Here is a 17,733-nt window from a genome sequence, read left to right as displayed (position 1 = left end):
CCATACTTTGGAAAATAAACCACTATAGAAAAGCAAAATAACTGATTTTACATCACTCAGTTCAGCTTGTTGGGGGAATTAAAGTTCTTTTAAAATATATTATCTATTGACCTGAGTAAATCACAAGTGCTTTTCAAGATTCTATGAACTTCTGTGTTTCTCAGAGAAGTTGGACTTGTGCTGAGCAGTGAAATGAACACTTCCCTTCAGATGTTTTTTTTTTCATTAGTAATGTATTTTATATCATTGTGATATGCAGAGCAAAAGCCAAATCATTTTTAAAGTTGAGCTTCAAACATGTTACTTTGGTTATTTTTTTTCTGATTGGTACTTTTCCTTTGCGCTTATTATTGATATTTTCTGTTGCTTGCCTCTAATTATCTTATATTAATTTTTCCCATTTGCTTTCTAAATTATTTTGCAGCTATTCCTCTCCACTTCCCCAGTATGATTCAAGGTGATAACTCTATGCTTTTTGTGAATCCTCATTTTTTTTTTCAAACTTGTTTCCCACAGTCAGAGTGTACGTAGATGTTTGTAGTGCATCCGCCCACATCCTCATCCTTTCCATGTATTCAAGTAGAAATGCTCACCAGCATTTAGCGTTGTGTTTAGAGACCATATCGTAGTTTCCATTATTAGCCCAGCATTAATGTAGGTAAGCATCGGCTACTAATCTTTGTGATAGAAAGTGCATGAAATACTATCTAGAATTACTGTTATTGTTTGAAATGTTAAAATACTAATCAGGGAACTAAACAAATACTATGCTTGACAATGATTACTTCTAGATGGGATCACTACACACAAAGACTGATCTGCTAAGGGTTTGATCTTCACTGAAGGCTGTAGTGTTGCTGGCTTTAGTAAGGTGGCTGGTTCCTTTGCTGGGGAGCGGGCTTGGGCCAGGGGTTGACCTCCCCTTGCTGTAAGCAGTGCTGAGTCCCAGGCTGGGCAGTGTAAGTGCCTGCCATGAAACTCTGCCCACCTATCTGCACAACCTTGACATCCGCAACCTAAATAAATATACCTGAGAACTCTGGGTCCAATTTATATAGGTACTTCTTACAAACACTGATTATTGTATAATATAAGCCAGTTGATGTAGTGCCTAGATTTTTGAAAATCCACATTTACATACTTGCATCTTTTAAATCATATGGATGCAGGGGCATCTTATCTGAGTGGAAGCTCTGGCATTTTTGCATGAGATGAAAAACTTTTGTATTAATTATAAGCTGACTTAACATGCCAGTAATCACGTAGATGATAGGCAGCTCTCCAAAGCTCTGCCTTGCACTGAGCCATCGGGCCAAGCTCCCCGGAGGCCCTGCTGCTCTCTGCACTCCAGCCAGATGTGCCGCCCAGCACGGCTGCCACGGCCACCTGGAAGGGGATGCTCCAGCCTCTCAGTGTGTGCTTTCCTCTGAACAGAATTGGCTCTCTCTTTCTTCAGACCAAAGCCAAGTACGCTTCTAAAAGGCCATCAGAGCACAACTGTAGCTGATACCTCTCTGCATTTTCCCTTCTGTTACCGAGGGCTGTGAGTCCCTTCTTAGTATTTTACTTTGTTTCACAGTAAATGTTAATGGATTATCTTGAACTCTTTTTACTGGTAGTCATAAGCTGGCTTCTTGCCGGCTCTGAAGACCAATCATAGCCTACCTTTCCCCAGATTCAGTGGCATCAACCTCATCCCATCATCACTCACCTCTCACCACACAGAGCAGCTTTGGGGTGAAAAAACACTGACTGTCTAATAGCAGTTAGAGAGCAAAGGGGAGTGAGGCCAGACTCTCTGTAGCTGGTGGTTTTGCTTGTTACAGCCCATTGCTAGCAAAGCGAAAAGCTTCTAGTCAACAGTTCACAGGACATCTAACATCTTGTTTCTATAAATATTAAGATTACTGTAACTTAGATATATTGCAACTTAAAAATCAAGAATATTGTTTTTAAGATAGGTAAAATATTTACTGAAAGTATTTGGTTAACCACTCAGCAGACATTCCTTTCCCCTGAAACATAGCTCCTCTTGCCAGGAGCTGGGCTACCTTGTGACAGCACTTGAATTTGTTCAGTGGCATACATTGTGTTTTCTCTAGGAGAGAAATGTAGTCACAGTTTATTTGTATGACAGCTACTGAAAGACATGACAAACATTGTTCCAAGCTTCAGTCTTCTGAAGTGCCTGCGGCACAAGGACTGATAAATTGGAGCTAGGATCATCTCAGAGGTGTGCTTTACCTTCCCATCTCTATTGTTGCATGTCAATTTGGTTTGAAGAAGGGCAGCCTAGCAACTTCTTTCTATAATTCAGTTGGATAGTGTTTCCCTTGGTTCATATATTTACAGTTGACATCCCTATGTGCTTCTCTCCTGCAGAGCACTCCATACAAAGTTTTGATTACGCTTCAGCTTTTGTGCAAATTTTTCCCACCCACATTGGCGGGACTTCCAAATGTGACTTATTTGCACGTCAGCTGTTACTTCTGATATCCTGCTGGTCTCAAAAGCAAAACTTTCTAATGTAAATTCTCATGCATACTTAAAAGCACTTGGTCATGGTTGGCTTTTTTTTTTAAAGTATCTACATGACTCCTCTGGATTATTGGCTCTTACCCTGAGTTCTGCTTCCAGTGGGAAGCCAGGAAATGGCGTGGATTCACCTCTTAGTCATGTGAGGATTTAGTCCATAAGATCGGGAAGTTTTGGCAACAACCTTGAAAATAATGAAGCTATTCAGCAGATATGCCAGCTATGTCAGCATCTCTGCATCATATAGAAAGAACAAACAAACAAAAAAAATGTGCAGGCACCAGGGCTGAATTTGTAACTCTTGTTCCTGTTGGTACTGGGCCATTTCCTGAATCTCTCTGTAGTTTATATTCTAGAGAGAATTGAAGGTATTTTGAAACGCCAGAGTAGCACCTCAGTAACTGCTTAGCCTTGCAGTAAGGAGTAGGTTTTGATCCCCTTAAACTGAAAGGATTATTTGCTGCACTTTTGAAAGCGGATGAAGTGTGTTGCCAGTCCTAGAGGGAGGCTCCAGTTTGCTATCACTGTTCTGATTTGTTAAGGACAGTAATGCTTCATGTACGGTGCTTCTCAGCATTTCACAGATGAAATAATCCATGGCTATTAGCAGTTATTTTTCTCAATATGATTATTATTCCCTGGCTATTAAAACTAATTCTATTTTGAAGTCTACCATGTGCTGTTTAAAAATGTAATTGCTTATCCTTTAATTATTAATTGAAAATTTAGGTATTGGAAAGCCTGTTTTTTCCCCTAACGCAGCTTTTTGCTAAGGAATGTCATCTTCACAGGGGGCTAACGGCATGATTTCCTCACGTGCCAGCAGCCTAAAATTAGTTACATACCAAATATTCTTACTCACTCCCCATCAGTAGAAGCAATCGTAGCCCTGACTGGTGCCCACAGTGCCAGCACTCTCTACCAGCCATCAGAGATGTTTGCAGGTGAGAGTATGAGGAGGTTTTGAAGACTGAGAACCCCCCTCCCCAAAACAATATGCACTTTTGATTCTCCATTTTCTATACTGTCTGGTTCCTTTCTGCATGTGGGGCTAATTACTTGTTTATGGGCAGCAGAGATAATAACAGAGGGCTGGTCTTAAATTCTAATAAACCACTACTAATATACTACTTGTGAACTCTTTTATCTAAATTACTCAATAGCACCTGATTGTTTCACTATACTATTGCTAGACCTTTAGAAATTCCTGCATTTGTTAACCAGTGGTTAACATGTAAGTATAAACGTTAAAATAATTATCTTCTTAGTTTATCGGGGACTGGGAGGACTTCAGAAAGACTTTTAAGATTGTGGCAGTTGCTGATGTTTTTCCTGCTTGATTTGTACCTATTTTCAATGACACGTTTCCTTTTCCCTGCAGTTTCCTGGTTAGTTTTATGGTCGATGCACGTGGGGGTTCAATGAGAGGTAGTCGTCATCACGGAATGAGAATTATCATCCCACCACGCAAATGCACAGCACCGACCCGCATCACCTGCCGCTTGGTAAAGAGACATAAACTGGCCAGCCCACCACCAATGGTTGAAGGAGAAGGATTAGCAAGTAGACTTGTAGAAATGGGGCCAGCAGGGGCACAATTTTTAGGGTGAGTTGTTCTATGAATCACACTGTTCACACTTGTGTTGCATCTTCCATTTCCGTTATTCTGTGGGTCTAAGAAAGTAAACATTGACTCTACCTCGTTTGACCACGTAAGATTAGGTTACTTAAAATAGTAAAAAAAAATAAAATGAAAAAATGCCAAACTGCAATTCCTACCTTCAAATTATCCTTGTGTTTTAAGAGGAGCTTTGCCTTTATGATGACAGCAGGGAGAAACCAAAGGTAAGGAATGAAATGAAAAGGCCAGATCCTGCCCTGAGCTACTCATGCAACCTCTCTCTGAAGTCAGGAGTTGTTGTGAGTCTGTAACCCAGAATGGGTTTTGACCCTCTCGCTCACAAACTGCCAGAGAAATGTCACTGTTGCACAAGTGCCTCCTAAAGTCACCCACAAGGACCCAAACACCCAGCTCAGGTCCTTGTGCCATAGTGCATACGTGGTTTCTGCCTGAGTTGCTGGGAGCTGCCTCTCTTCCTCCAAAGGAGTAAGGTTACTGAGGGTGACGGCAGAGCACTTACAGAGTGTCAAGGAGCACAGATGCTAGGAACTGACATTTTTTAAATCTTAACATAGGGGAAACAATCCACTATGATGTGGCATTTTTTTCCTAATTATAAATTTTGTTCGTTACCGTGAGTGGCACCCTGGTGTAAACTGCCGGTTCTGTTGGGAATGACAGCTTGTTCCTAATTTCCCCTTCTTGTTTCTCTTCCTGCTGCATGGATGTTATTCAGTAAACTGCATCTTCCTAAATCCCCTCCCCCTCTAAATGAGGGCGAGAGCATGGTTAGCCGAATCCTGCAGCTTGGTCCACAAGGAACAAAATTTATTGGGTAGGATATATACTGAAAAGATACAGAATGTCTACAGTTTCTTTTGTTTCCAATTTTTTGTTATTCCCATTTATTTATTTATTTATTTAGTTTTTCTAAAGCTTTCAGTTGACTTATGTCACTGAAAGAAAATCATAGTGGCTTGATTTAATATAGCTCTGCTACTACCTTGTGCTTACAGGCATGTAAAATTCACTGCCAGCATTCTGCTTTCATAACTTCTGTGCTTTTGTAATTTTTTAAATTTGAAGTGTTTCAACTGCATCAAATACATTTTAATATGCAGTGACAGTCCTTTAAGTTCAACCCTGTGGTAGAGAAGGTATTTACAGGCCTTGAGTGAGTTTTGGGAAGAGCATTGTAAAATGTAGTCATATAAAGTCTATTACCTATAAAAGATTATTTAAGATCTCACTGAGTGAATGACTTTATTTTAACAAGGCTGAAGAGATACTAATATATTCAAACTACAAGAGTCATCTTGTTAAAATAGATTTATAAAGCCAAGTACGCAACCCAAAGGAGCTGCAGTGTATGGTCTAAAATGTAAGATTGTTTCCGTACATTTTTGACTGTTGCTTTCAAACCATACTGTGAAATTTATTTCATTAGGTTTACAAAATATTGGTGAGTGTTTGGTGTTCAATACCTGTTTAATACCTTCTCACTGAGTATTCTTGTTAAATGTCATGCACAAAATTGTGTGGTTTCTAAATATTTACAGAGACAGTATCTGAAATATTAGCCTGCAAAGATTGTACTACAGTGTTAGTCTCAGTTCAGACTCCTTTTGAACTAGAGAGAAAATATCTGAAGATGTTTTTGAATTTTTGATATTTACTCGCTATGCACAGTGGGAAACAGCAGCTACATTTCTATCTATTGTTAAAGGACTCGAGATTGGAGTAACAGCCTGGGCTGTTAAAAGCATAAAAGTTGAAAGTTAAATTCTGTGGGAAGAAATGGTATGTAGTGTGAAAACTAGACTTGTAATTTCTACTTTTTCCTGACAATGGCTGTTGCGATTTCTGTACTCGCATAATCGATCAGTTGCTGCAGTCCAACACCTTGCTGGTGTTTGGTAGTGCAGAAGTGCTGCATACTCCTCCCATCAAGTGGTGTTACTTTCAACTGAGTGAAACAAAGAGGTGAAATCTTTTACAACCTCTGTAGGAAAATGATGATACTGTCTATTTAAATGTCTTAAAGCTGCATAATCCATAGTTGTTCACTTACTGTGTGATTTCAGTCAGATGTTGTAGCATACTCTAAAACGCATATCTTGCCTGTGAAGTGTTTGGCAAAAGTGTCTGTTTTGTTAAGGAATGGCACATGAAGTGAATGGTGGTTTCTGTTGAATGTTCACAACTATTGGTCAATAATGTGCTTGCTGTCCTCTGTTGAAGGTACACTGTCTGGTGACATAGGTGTACAATTAACCACCTTCCTATTCCCTTTCCTTACCCCAAAGTGTTTGACAGTAACTAATCTAAATGTGGTCACAATGTGAGAAATCCATTCTGTAAGGATCTAAACATTCCCCTGTGATGTTTACAGTGCAAATGCTGCAGCTGTGATTTTGGGCATGAGAACCAGAAAGTGAAACTAATGAGAAAAAAACCTACTGCTTTGAGAAGTTTGGGACTTGGTTTGAAATCTAAAATCTACCTTCTCACACAATTCCTGCTGCAGTCAATAGCATTTGCATGCATTCAAATAGCTGGGCTGTTTCTGAACTAACTTTGATCCATTTAAATTCCTTGAGCCAATTCCAAATTTTGGCTATAACAATGCCAATTAAAAATCAACAGTGTTACATGTGCTAGAGTCAGGTTGGATCGCTCACATCCCAGGATAAATGTGCAGGCAGAACAGTCTTCAGCAAAATTTGTAGGCTGTTTTTTTTTATTTATTATTTTTATGTAGGCAGTTATTTCAAAATTTTTTTGTTTAAAACGAGCTGTGTGTGAATATCATCACATTATATATGTTCTATGCTTTAAATGATAAAGGATTGTGCAGCTTTGGCAATTTTAAAAGCATTTTTATCGTAACAGTGCTTACTACTGAAAATAATTGTAGTTTTCTTAAGGATTTAACACCCATAGGAAAATTAAGGGCTGTGGGGATTTACATGATTTTAAAATAATTTGATTATCTTTTTGTCTAGCCCTGTCATAGTGGAAATTCCACATTTTGGATCAATGCGAGGAAAGGAAAGAGAGTTAATTGTACTTCGAAGTGAAAATGGTGAAACGTGGAAGGAGCACCAGTATGACAGCAAGCATGAAGACTTAACTGAAGTACTCAATGGCATGGATGAAGGTAAACGTTTTCTCAAAGCTTTAACAGGTCTAATCTTTGTTAGGGCTTGCTAACATAAGTAGACTAAAGCAACTTTAAATAAAGCAGCGCAGAGGTTATCTGACTTTGGGAGAATACAGTGTGTTACCTATTAAACTAATGGAAAGATTGCAAGGAGAAATGGTTCAGCATTGGCCTGGAGACATCCTAGAATAAATGTTAAGCTTTGGTCTGAAGTTGTGCCAAGTTTAAGCAAAGCTGCACAGTTCCTTTACAGCGCAGAGCTGAGAATAACATCCCAGCTGGAGATAAGTGTGTTTCTTCAGCTCAGATGGGGCCACGTGAAGGTCATTCTGAACCAAGGATAGCTATCAGTTCGGTTTTCCCACAGAAGCAGGTCTCAGCCTATAGTCCACTCTTCTTAGAATTGCTGTTGTTAGAGGTCACCTCCCACAAACACACAGCTTGCTGCCTCAAAGTCCATCTGGGAAGTCTGGCTCCCTTTTTTTTGTGTGTGGATATTGATGTTCATGAGATTCCCCAAAGAAGAAAGGGCTCAGCTGTACTCTGTGCATCAGAAGATGCTGTGACAGATGGTCCCTGTGGATGTGTCGTGAGCAAAGCCAGGCTGGGGATGCAGAGAGTCCTTGGCAGTCCCTGTGGATGTGTCATGAGCAAAGCCAGGCTGGGGATGCAAAGAGTCCTTGGCAGGACTGATTTCTTTTCCTAGCAGGTATTTTTCAGTGCTTGTGTTGATAAACCATTACTCTGGCTCTTTGCATCTGACTGTGAATGAAATAGTCTGTAGCTTGGACTCTGTTTTTTTGTAAAGGTTTATCCCCACAGGATTTTCTCTGGATAACCGCTTATAGAAAGCCACAGTGCAGTACAGCCCATGCAGTACAAGCTGCAGGAAAGTTCTTCCTTTATCAGTAAAAGTGTTTGAAGCAAATAATCAGGCTTGGATAACAGCTACGAGAGGTATCTGTGAGCAGGAGCTGCCTTTTATCTTGGCCTTCCTTGTTTAAAAAGGGCAGACTCAGAAAAAGGCAAGCTTTGAAAATGTGGAAAGGAAAATAGTTGTGAGAGGTTCCCTGGGCATCTGAGATTTGAGATGGGCATCTTTACTGAACCCGCCATCTGAGATAGGGATTTGCAGAACAGGCTAGCATATTATTGTCACTTCAAACTAACTGAGCTGCACCTAAGCATGTAAAAATACAGAGCAAGAGAACATGTTCATTACGTGACTACCTACTATAGCTGTATAATAGATATGATAGAAACAACAGTCAGTAAGGCAGAAACATTGCAAATGTTGGGTCATTGGGTTTGGAAAAATGTGATAAACTTTGTCCAAGAAAAGTACCTAAAAGCAGCAAAGTATGACCAAAGATGGTGTTGCTTGGGTAAGAATCCCTCTAGGATTGAGGGCAGTTAGCTGCAGACTCTCGAAAGAAAAATCTCATCACCACCTGCTCCTTCTCCATGCACTAGCATACGAGACAGGAAATAATGGTTTGGCATTTGGGTGAGGTATCTGTGCCTTGTCCATGATGAGGTAGTATGAAATGATTAACCATTTGCTTATTTGCTTTGTGTGCTTTCCAAACTGAGCTGAGTTCAGTTTTGGGATAGGAAATCTAGGCACAAAGCATTGTTCTGAAGTGCTCCAACTCCCATTGCTTATGTAAGAGGTTCCATATAGATAAAAATCGTATATTACAGAGAATAAATTAAAAGAACACTCTGAGAGATGTGGGTATGCACTCTTCAGTACATAGAGCCTAAAATAATAATCTTGAAGATTTGGAGCCAGGTTACAACTCTTGAAGTTGCAGCCACTTCAGGTGGCTCTTCCCTTAAGGGGAACTACTGTTTGAAATTAGTGCTCATAAGTACAGTCTGTGAATCACAGAAGTATGAATGACACAATGCACCTTAGACACCAAGGCACAAAAATGCAATCTACCTACACAGACAATCATTTACAGGAGAGGAAGTATAAAAAATCCTGCAATCGTACCCAAAGCGCTGTGTTGATTGCTTGGTCAGTTCATTTTATCTAACTCCTTCTCTAATAGGGTAAGAAAAACAAACAGAAACCCCTTTATTAAAGCAGTACAAGGGGCTTGACAAAGTTCTGTCCTGCTCAAGTGACACCTTTACTGTTTTAAAAAGTTTTCCATGTGCTGACATAAAACATAGTTGTTTTTTTTTAATTAAAAGCATGTTTTACCATTTTGTTTGGATTGTTGCAATATACATTAGTTAAAGCTGGCTCTGAAGCAATGTTTTGTATCTCAGAAGCCATGACTTTGGAAGAAGTTGATTCCAGGTGTGAAATCTGGAGGCAGAAGCTATCTTTTAACTGAAATTTATATAGATAGATAGAGATATATAGATATATAATATCTGTATTTAACAACTCTCTGGAAGAAAATTTGTCTGCACAGTCATCTCCAAGTAATGTGCTGCAGGAATGGCCATATTTCTGTGAAAGGCAGTTGTTCTATTTTGTGTTAGGCATGCTGCGTTGCACTGTTTCTTTCTATCTGTGTAGAAGGACAGTCAGACTCGTATTCTCGACTTGTTAATGTGCTGACTTTTAAAGATGCCGTATACTTTTCTGGTTTGATTTACCTTTTCCCTGTGCTGCTCAGCCAGTGATGAGAGAAGAGACATCTTCGCTGCTCTCCCTCCGTGGGGACTGTTGAAAATCTGCCTGTTCTTTACTGTAAGCAGCACCATCTGCTGGAAGAACTTGTCTCAGACTCACAGTCATCCGTAACAGGAGGCAGTATATCAGGGTATTAATTGCAGGATGAAATAATAGCAAAAATTTGCTTTCATTGACATGGAAGAATGACAAATTGTGATGCAAAGAGTCAGTTTCTTCGGTGCCATTACTTTTCTGTTTAAGTTGATTCAGAAGATAATGCTGTACCTGGGCAAACGTGCTGATGAAATACAGGGAAAATGGGTTCCTTTTTTGGAATAGGATGAGCTTGATTCCAAATATGAGGGTAGTAGTTCACAGCTCTTGCATTTAACACATGTTTAAAATGAATTCAAGTAAAAAATGTATGCGTTTATGCATATGTGTATCTGTCTATAACTATATATGTATAGATACATATATATGAATGTAGGAAAAAGCTCTCTAAGGTATAAATAGGTTTAATCAGGGCTTCTTTTAGGTCTAACTTGTGTTTGCTTTTTACATACTTGCTCCCTTTACTGGTACCGTTCTGTACCTGTAGATGAACTGTGGGCATAAATGCACACACCAGGGTAGCTAATCTTTTGACAGGCATTTGCAAACTTCTGAGGGAGCCAAGAGTTGCACGTATTTGTGGCTGCAGTATGCTTCCAGCTGCACAGCATGGTTTCAGATGGGAAGCAGTATTTTTGCATAAATTCTTCTTTGAATCTACAGATAAGACCACAGTTGACCTTGCTTGTGCTTGAATTTTAAAATACCACCATAAATCACTGCCGTGATTTTGCCACATTTCCAAGAAAAGCTTTTAAACTAACCACTGTTAAACCTCATGCTGTGAACAGCATGATAAGAAACTGCTTAAAAGAGGCAAAGGAGTGCATACAGAACAGTGCCTCATTTGAAGACAAGATCTCCTTGCAATATCGGAAGCGTCCAGTTCTGTATGTGGGACAGTGAAGTTAGGGAAGTGAGTTACCAGTGTTTGTAAGTCTCAGTGCTCTCCATTTATCTTGGCCCCTTCCCCTTTCTTCGTGTTAATCTCCTGTAATTTTCTCCATGTGAGCACTGCCTCCTGTGCGTTTTGTCTTTATTACAACAGTTTCTCAACGGGCACACCTCCTTACTGGGAAAACTGGTGTCATGTGCTTGTTCTGTCTTTTATTGTCTGCACAGAGACAAGGTCAGCTCTGCCCTAACTAGAACTGTAGGAGGGTTGCAAAACTCCAAGGGCTGTTTGGTCTACTAAATACAGGTGAGATTTGCTTTTTACATGTAAGCAAAACTCCTTTTAAGGCCATGGTACGGGAAGTATGATCCTGGATCATGTGAAGACACCTTGAAGGTCATGAAACAGACAGGTGTTCTGGGACTTTTCTAATGCCATTCCCAGTTGGGAAACTTTTTATCTGAAAGTAAGAAAGGTGTCAGACAAGGAATTAATTTGATCCACAGCTGCCTCTCACCTGACAACAGAGCTGATGTGATTGCTGTCCTTGACCTGAGCTAGCCTATGTGAGGTCCTGCTCAGATCGTATAGGGCAAGACTGCTTTTCACCTCTGCTGTCCATGACCTGTGACATAACACTCAAGTGGCAGCATGAGATGAATGGACAAGGAGCAGTCAACCTTTCTCTCTCCTTTTTTTCCCTTCATCCTCATTTCTGGGTGCTCACTCTCACAAGCTATGTCAAGATAAACATACCTTATGTTTGGGAGGCAGGGAGTACGTGTGGTACCTTTCTCTTGACCTACCAAAATTTAATGGCAATGGGTGTTTTTTGAACTGTTAGCACAGTGTCAGAGTGCAACTCTGGGAGAATGTTCTTGATTCTGCCATTTACTTTACTGCTTTACTTCTCTCTGTTTTGCTGTAAGATGAGGTTTATTTCCCTGTGACTTAAATATAAGCAAACAAAACCTTTCAGTGTTTTAATTGAAAAGCATTGCATAGGAATGAGGCATCAGCTGGTGAGGAGAACAGTATTGAAGTATTTCTCTCACTGTAAAATGCATGAGGTGTGTTTAGGAAACGTGACTTCTCCCAAGCTGAGTTTTCCCTGTTTCATTAATTCTGACATGCTAAAGCTGCATTCTTTATGCATGCAGAGAGGCAGTTAGAGTGCTCATTTTCTGTTTTTATTTTTTTTCTTTCTTTTTTTTTTTGTTAGGGGGCAAGCATACATACATAAATGTATGTAATCTTGTCTGTAAAAACTTACATACATATGCTACACAATTTCTTTGTATGTAATCCACCTCCTTGCCACGCGTGGCTGTTGTTTTACCACTGTTATCTGTGTGCCTTCCATTTCTAAGTCAAAGTGCCCGCCAGGCTCAAAGAGCTTTCAACTGTCTTTTGTATAACATTGAATTTCTACTCCAAGAGAATTTTCGTTATCCTCCATCTCAGAAAGCATTTTCCAGTGCATTTATTCCCCAGCAACAGATGCAAGAATACACAGGATGTACCAATCGAGATTATAGCTGCCTGGGAATTTAAGAATCCAGTTTGCCCACAGCACAAGCCATTGCTTCCAGAGGCTGCAGGCAGAATACCTAATTCATTAGAGGGCTTCAGATATTATCTCCGAGTCAAAGTAAATGGAAGCTGACGTTATGATAAGAAATTATCCTCTTCTGGTAGCTCTGTACAATCCACAGCAACACTGAGCAATTAATCCAAATTATCTGTTTAATGTTTTAAAATGGAAAACTTGACATTTTACCAAATTGATATTCAAATCTTTTGGACTTGTAATTGAGCTTACGTGCTCAGAGGGAGGAAAATGTCTCAGTCAAGTAAATAATTGTACAAGTGTCTATTGTCGTAGTACTTATTTTGGTCCTCCAGCTTTCTATTACTGCATCTGGTAGAAATGTCATCTTTTGAGCAGTAAACTTTCTTCTTTAGAAGCACAGTGCTTTTTTTTTAAGGAGGAAAATAAGAATGGGAGCTTGTGGAGTGCTGTAAGGAAGCCCAGTTAAAATAGCTAGGTTAAAATAAGCCCAGTTAAAAAAGCAAAGTATAAGAAAATTACAGGAGAAACGCATGACAATCATGTAATTACTGCATTTGTAACTAGTGTTTGTATCACGGAGATCTCATTAGGGAATAGATATGCACACACATACAGTTGCATAGTTACCAGACATCACAGTTTTCCTCTGTGCACATACTTACATAAAATGTACTTAATTACTAAGAGTGGATACCCTATACCCCTTTCTTTGTCCTGGTGACCCTACATGCTGGGAGTATGGCACTGGGCTCTCCTTATTCGTGACCTGTTTCTGCTCCAGAGGTCTTTACACTTGGTGTACATTTTGTTCATGAACTGCTTGGGATTTTCCGTGCTTTTCTGCAAGCCGGAGCTGTGTGAGGGAGGAGGTAGGAAAAAAACATCTCTGGAAGTTTTGTTCAGAAAGATCAGTTTACTTCAGTGCTTCCAGATTTAAATGAGAGTGGGAAGAAGTTTGACCATCTCCTCTTTGTCTCGGTGGGCTCCAGTGACCAGTCTGCCATCCCAGGGCAGCTGTCACATGCTTCAGTACCCTGGCATATCTGCATTTCCAGTGTTTGATGGCTTTTCATAGTCAAGACGTATGCAGAAGTTCCCAGAGCAAATCAACACTTGATCATTAATAGCATTGTTGTTTGTTTTTCCTATAGTAAATCAATTTTAAAAACCTTCTCAAAATTTAAATGCAGGTTAAAAACCTTGCAAGCTGCTAGATGTATCTGATGCAAACCTGTTTTACCTGTCTTCTCCCTCCAGAGCTGGACAGCGTTGAGGAGCTAGAGAAGAAGCGTATCTGTAGGATTGTCACTAAGGATTTCCCTCAGTACTTTGCAGTGGTTTCACGAATCAAGCAAGAGAGTAACCAAATTGGCCCAGAGGGCGGAGTGCTGAGCAGCACGACAGTGCCACGTGTGCAGGCATCCTTCCCGGAGGGTGCTCTAACCAAAAGAATCCGTGTGGGACTCCAGGTAAGGGTGCCCTCATCTTGTCACCTGTGCACACTCTGTGCTCCCCTGATGTGGGTGAAGCACAGTCCTCCGTGGCAAAAGCCCAGTTCCTCTTTTATGGTGACATATCTCTTAGCGTTTGAAGGATGGAGAGAAAAGGCAAAGGTCTGGAGCCACAACAAGCCTCAGTGACAATCTCCTGTGAGCTGCACAGTTGCTGTGCAGTCCAGTCTCCTGTGGCCACGTGGTAGCTTGTGATGGGTGTCACTGGACATTCTTAGGAGTGTGTTTGCAAAGGAGCTTATGCAACTGTTTTCCAGCTGTTTCTGGGTCAAAGTCCTCATATATGCATCTGTTGTAACTTAGGACATTCACTTCTGGTGTTTCTAGAGGTGGGTGGAATCTGGAAGGAGCAAATAGCTTGAGCTGTCCTTGAGAAAGTGAAGAAATACGTTGTAGAATATATCTTTTCATTGAGTTATTTTAATTATTGCTTAAAATTACTTAACTGTGATGGGTTCATGAAATAGGGATGCTGGTTTGAATCCCAGTGCTTGAAATTCACAGAATTACAGAGCTGCAGGGATTGGAAGGGACCTCAAGAGATCATTGAGTGCAATCCCCCTGCCAAAGCAGATACCCTACAATAAGTCATGCAAGGAGGTGTCCAGACTGGTCTTGAATATCAGTGTAGAAGGAGACTCCACAAAGTTCTTCCACATATTTGTACAGAACTTCAATGTTCAAGTTTTAGGCCATTACACCTCGTTCTATTGCTGTGCACCCCCAAGAAGAGCCCGACCTCATCCATTTGCCTCCCATCTCCCTTTAGGTATTTATAATCTTTAATCATATCACCTGTCAGGATTTCCCTAGGCTCAACAGACTCAGATTACTCAGGCTTTCCTCATACTCTGGAGCTTTTCTCATCTGCTAACAATATTTGAAAGGCAATTAATCCTGAGAAACTAGCAGCTCTGCTATTACCATTCTACAGCTGCCTTTCCAGAACTATCTGGAGTGAAGGAAGCACATCATTTCCATATGCAGCATTATCATTGCTGAGATTGCAATCTGGCCACCTATTCTCTGAATATCAATGCACTGTGTAGTTTACATAATGCAGCAAGTTGCAGTTCAGCCTGATTGAAATAGGGACTTGAATTTATTTATTTAAAAAAGCAATTACAAGAACCCATTTCTGTTAGTTTTGAGTTCAAATCTTACATTAAAAAACTGCAAAAATTCTACAGCATTTCTTCCCATACTGGTTACTCCTTTTCTTCATATAAAAAGTTAAGAGATCTCTGAAGGCAAAAAAATGAAGGTAGAAAGTCTGAAAATCATAACTCAGCTGAAGCTTAAGGCAACTATTTGTATTGTGTAAAAATTTAATTCTAACAAATATTTCTTTTAATAATCAATAACAAAATAGCATAGGGAGCACTGAGGACAGATGCAAATCAGGAGCACAGTGTTTCTTTTGTGCATGGATGTGTGCCCTGCAGAGATGTTAGAACTGTTCAGCATCTGAGACAGTGTGTGTAGTCCTCACCTCTCAAGATTCTGCTAGAAAAATAAGGCTCTTCTTCTTGCACTTCGAAGTTTTCTGTCACCCATCACTGTAAATTTGAAACAAAAGCCAGCTCTAAAAACCTCCCAGCAAACGCTACATACAGACCTCTGAGATTTATAGCTTTGCTCAGCAAGTTAGCTCTTAGGGAATCATAAGTGGGTTTTAAAGGATAATACTGAAGTATGAATTGTACTAATAATCACACAGGAGCTATAGTAGAAGATAGCCTAGGGAAAAAAGAAAAATAAATAAAATTATGGAGAAAATGAAAGGATAATGAAATTATATATTGGAAAACCATTCTGCATGTCTATGGTCAATTTGTAGCTCTTTGTTAAACTATTTTCCCTGTGCTGACAGGCTCAACCAGTTCCAGAGGAGATTGTTAAAAAAATCCTTGGAAACAAAGCAACTTTCAGTCCCATAGTCACTGTGGAGCCAAGAAGAAGAAAATTTCATAAGCCAATAACCATGACAATTCCTGTACCACCTCCATCAGGAGAAGGTGTAACCAATGGGTACAAAGGAGACACGACGCCCAGCCTTCGACTTTTATGTAGCATTACAGGTTAGAGAAAATCGTGCTCTTCACAAAGGTTTCTGTGACAGCAGTGCCTCTGTACTCACTCATGTAGCTGTATGACTTGTGCTTAAGGGGCAGTTAATGTGCTTGGTTCAGTAGATTTCAGATCAATTCCTCTGGGCAAAGCCAGCTCAGGTCATCTGAAAGCCTCTCGCTTTTAGTCTTAGTCTCATGCTTTTTTTTTTTTTAAGAGAATTTCTGACAACAAATATTAAATACCCCTTTATATTTAGCTATTACAGAGAATTTCAATCCTGACTATTACATCTAGTTATCACTATATTAGTTTGCCAAAGTAATTATGGCCTGGCTGATGTCAAAGGGAGAGTTTTGCTATTGACCCTAGGAATGCTCCTTGCTGTCACTACATCATTTCCTGGTTTGTATCATACATTGTGATATATATTGTGACAATAATGTGTAGCTCAGATGTTGGAAAACATTACAGTCTATGCTGTCATTTGCTTTGTGAACAAAGTATCTTGATAGAAATGTTCCTATGAGATCTATATGTGCTTGATGTTTGAAATAAAATCTCTGTATGATTTGTATTTACACAGGAGGTACTTCACCTGCACAGTGGGAAGACATCACAGGCACCACTCCACTGACATTTTCTAATGACTGCGTCTCCTTCACAACCAATGTTTCAGCCAGGTATGGTAGCAGAGCTTGTCAAATCCAGCCAGGGAATAGCATTCCTTGATTAACAGCATGCGTTGTTGTGAAGGTGGGAGGGAAGGGGTTATTTATGATGAGGGTGTTTTGGTGGTGTTTTTTTTTTTCCTTTACACTTTCTCTAAGTCTTTTACAAGACTGATGAAGCGGTAATGGACCAGATGCTTCTTTGTCACTGTGTATCAGCATAACCAAGCACTTAAGGTTGCACATGAAGTTTTGTCCTGCCCTTTCCGTTGTGGTGATGCTGGCAGTTGCACATGCTGTTTTGCTAAGGCTTGCAGTGCCACACAAGGGTTTGTTTTTTCTGCAATCAGCAACAGAAGAGGAAAGTTTAAAATGGTCATTCAGTAAAAGAATATGGAGAATTCATAAAAGTATATTTACTTAAAATGGAAAAGGGGTTCCACTTCCTGTTCTGGTCTTTTAGTTGAAGATTATGTGAAATTACTTTCACAGAAATATCATTTGTGAAAAAAAATCAAAATATTAAATAAATTGCAATGGATGTAGTAGATTTACATGATATCTGGAGACGTTCTGCACAAATCACATAACCTGGTGGAGAAAACTTGTATGCCAGGTAGAGAGTTTATCATTTGGTGCATAACATTTGCATCTACAAGGAGCTCCATAGAGGGAGCAAATTGCTGACCAAACCAAATGAGTCAGGACTGTAACACTGAGGGGAGACTTGTATGAACAGCAGATGAAAATATTTCTAAATTTTATTAAATTGTCATCAAACTCAATCTTTTGAGGAAGAAATTATGTGGGTGTATTTAGAGTCAATCTAGGTGAGAAATGTGATTTTGTTGTGTATATGTGTTATCAAGGAAGCTGTTTAGCAAAGATTTCACAACAATCAAAAGTACAGTGAAGCACCAGCAAGTTGCAATATGCATAGTA

The 17,733-nt window shown here is 39.8% G+C and overlaps 1 protein-coding gene across 1 annotated transcript in view; it reads left to right on the top strand.

Annotated features, from left to right (window-relative positions):
• Nucleotides 1–17,733, top strand: part of ANK3 (ankyrin 3) — a 193,505-nt gene that overhangs the window by 135,397 nt on the left and 40,375 nt on the right. The window contains exons 27-32 of the mRNA XM_065746770.1: nt 425–457; nt 3,917–4,141; nt 7,162–7,316; nt 13,797–14,008; nt 15,924–16,131; nt 16,707–16,803. Of these exons, the coding sequence (XP_065602842.1) occupies nt 425–457; nt 3,917–4,141; nt 7,162–7,316; nt 13,797–14,008; nt 15,924–16,131; nt 16,707–16,803 (930 nt within the window). The remainder of the gene's footprint in view (nt 1–424; nt 458–3,916; nt 4,142–7,161; nt 7,317–13,796; nt 14,009–15,923; nt 16,132–16,706; nt 16,804–17,733) is intronic.

This window comes from Cyrtonyx montezumae, unplaced genomic scaffold (assembly GCF_038088225.1).
Source record: "Cyrtonyx montezumae isolate F1298 unplaced genomic scaffold, pur_monq_1.0 scaffold_4, whole genome shotgun sequence".
Classification (NCBI taxonomy): domain Eukaryota; kingdom Metazoa; phylum Chordata; class Aves; order Galliformes; family Odontophoridae; genus Cyrtonyx; species Cyrtonyx montezumae.
The sequence above is the reverse complement of the archived record's forward strand: the minus strand, read 5'-3'. Positions and strand labels throughout refer to the sequence as shown.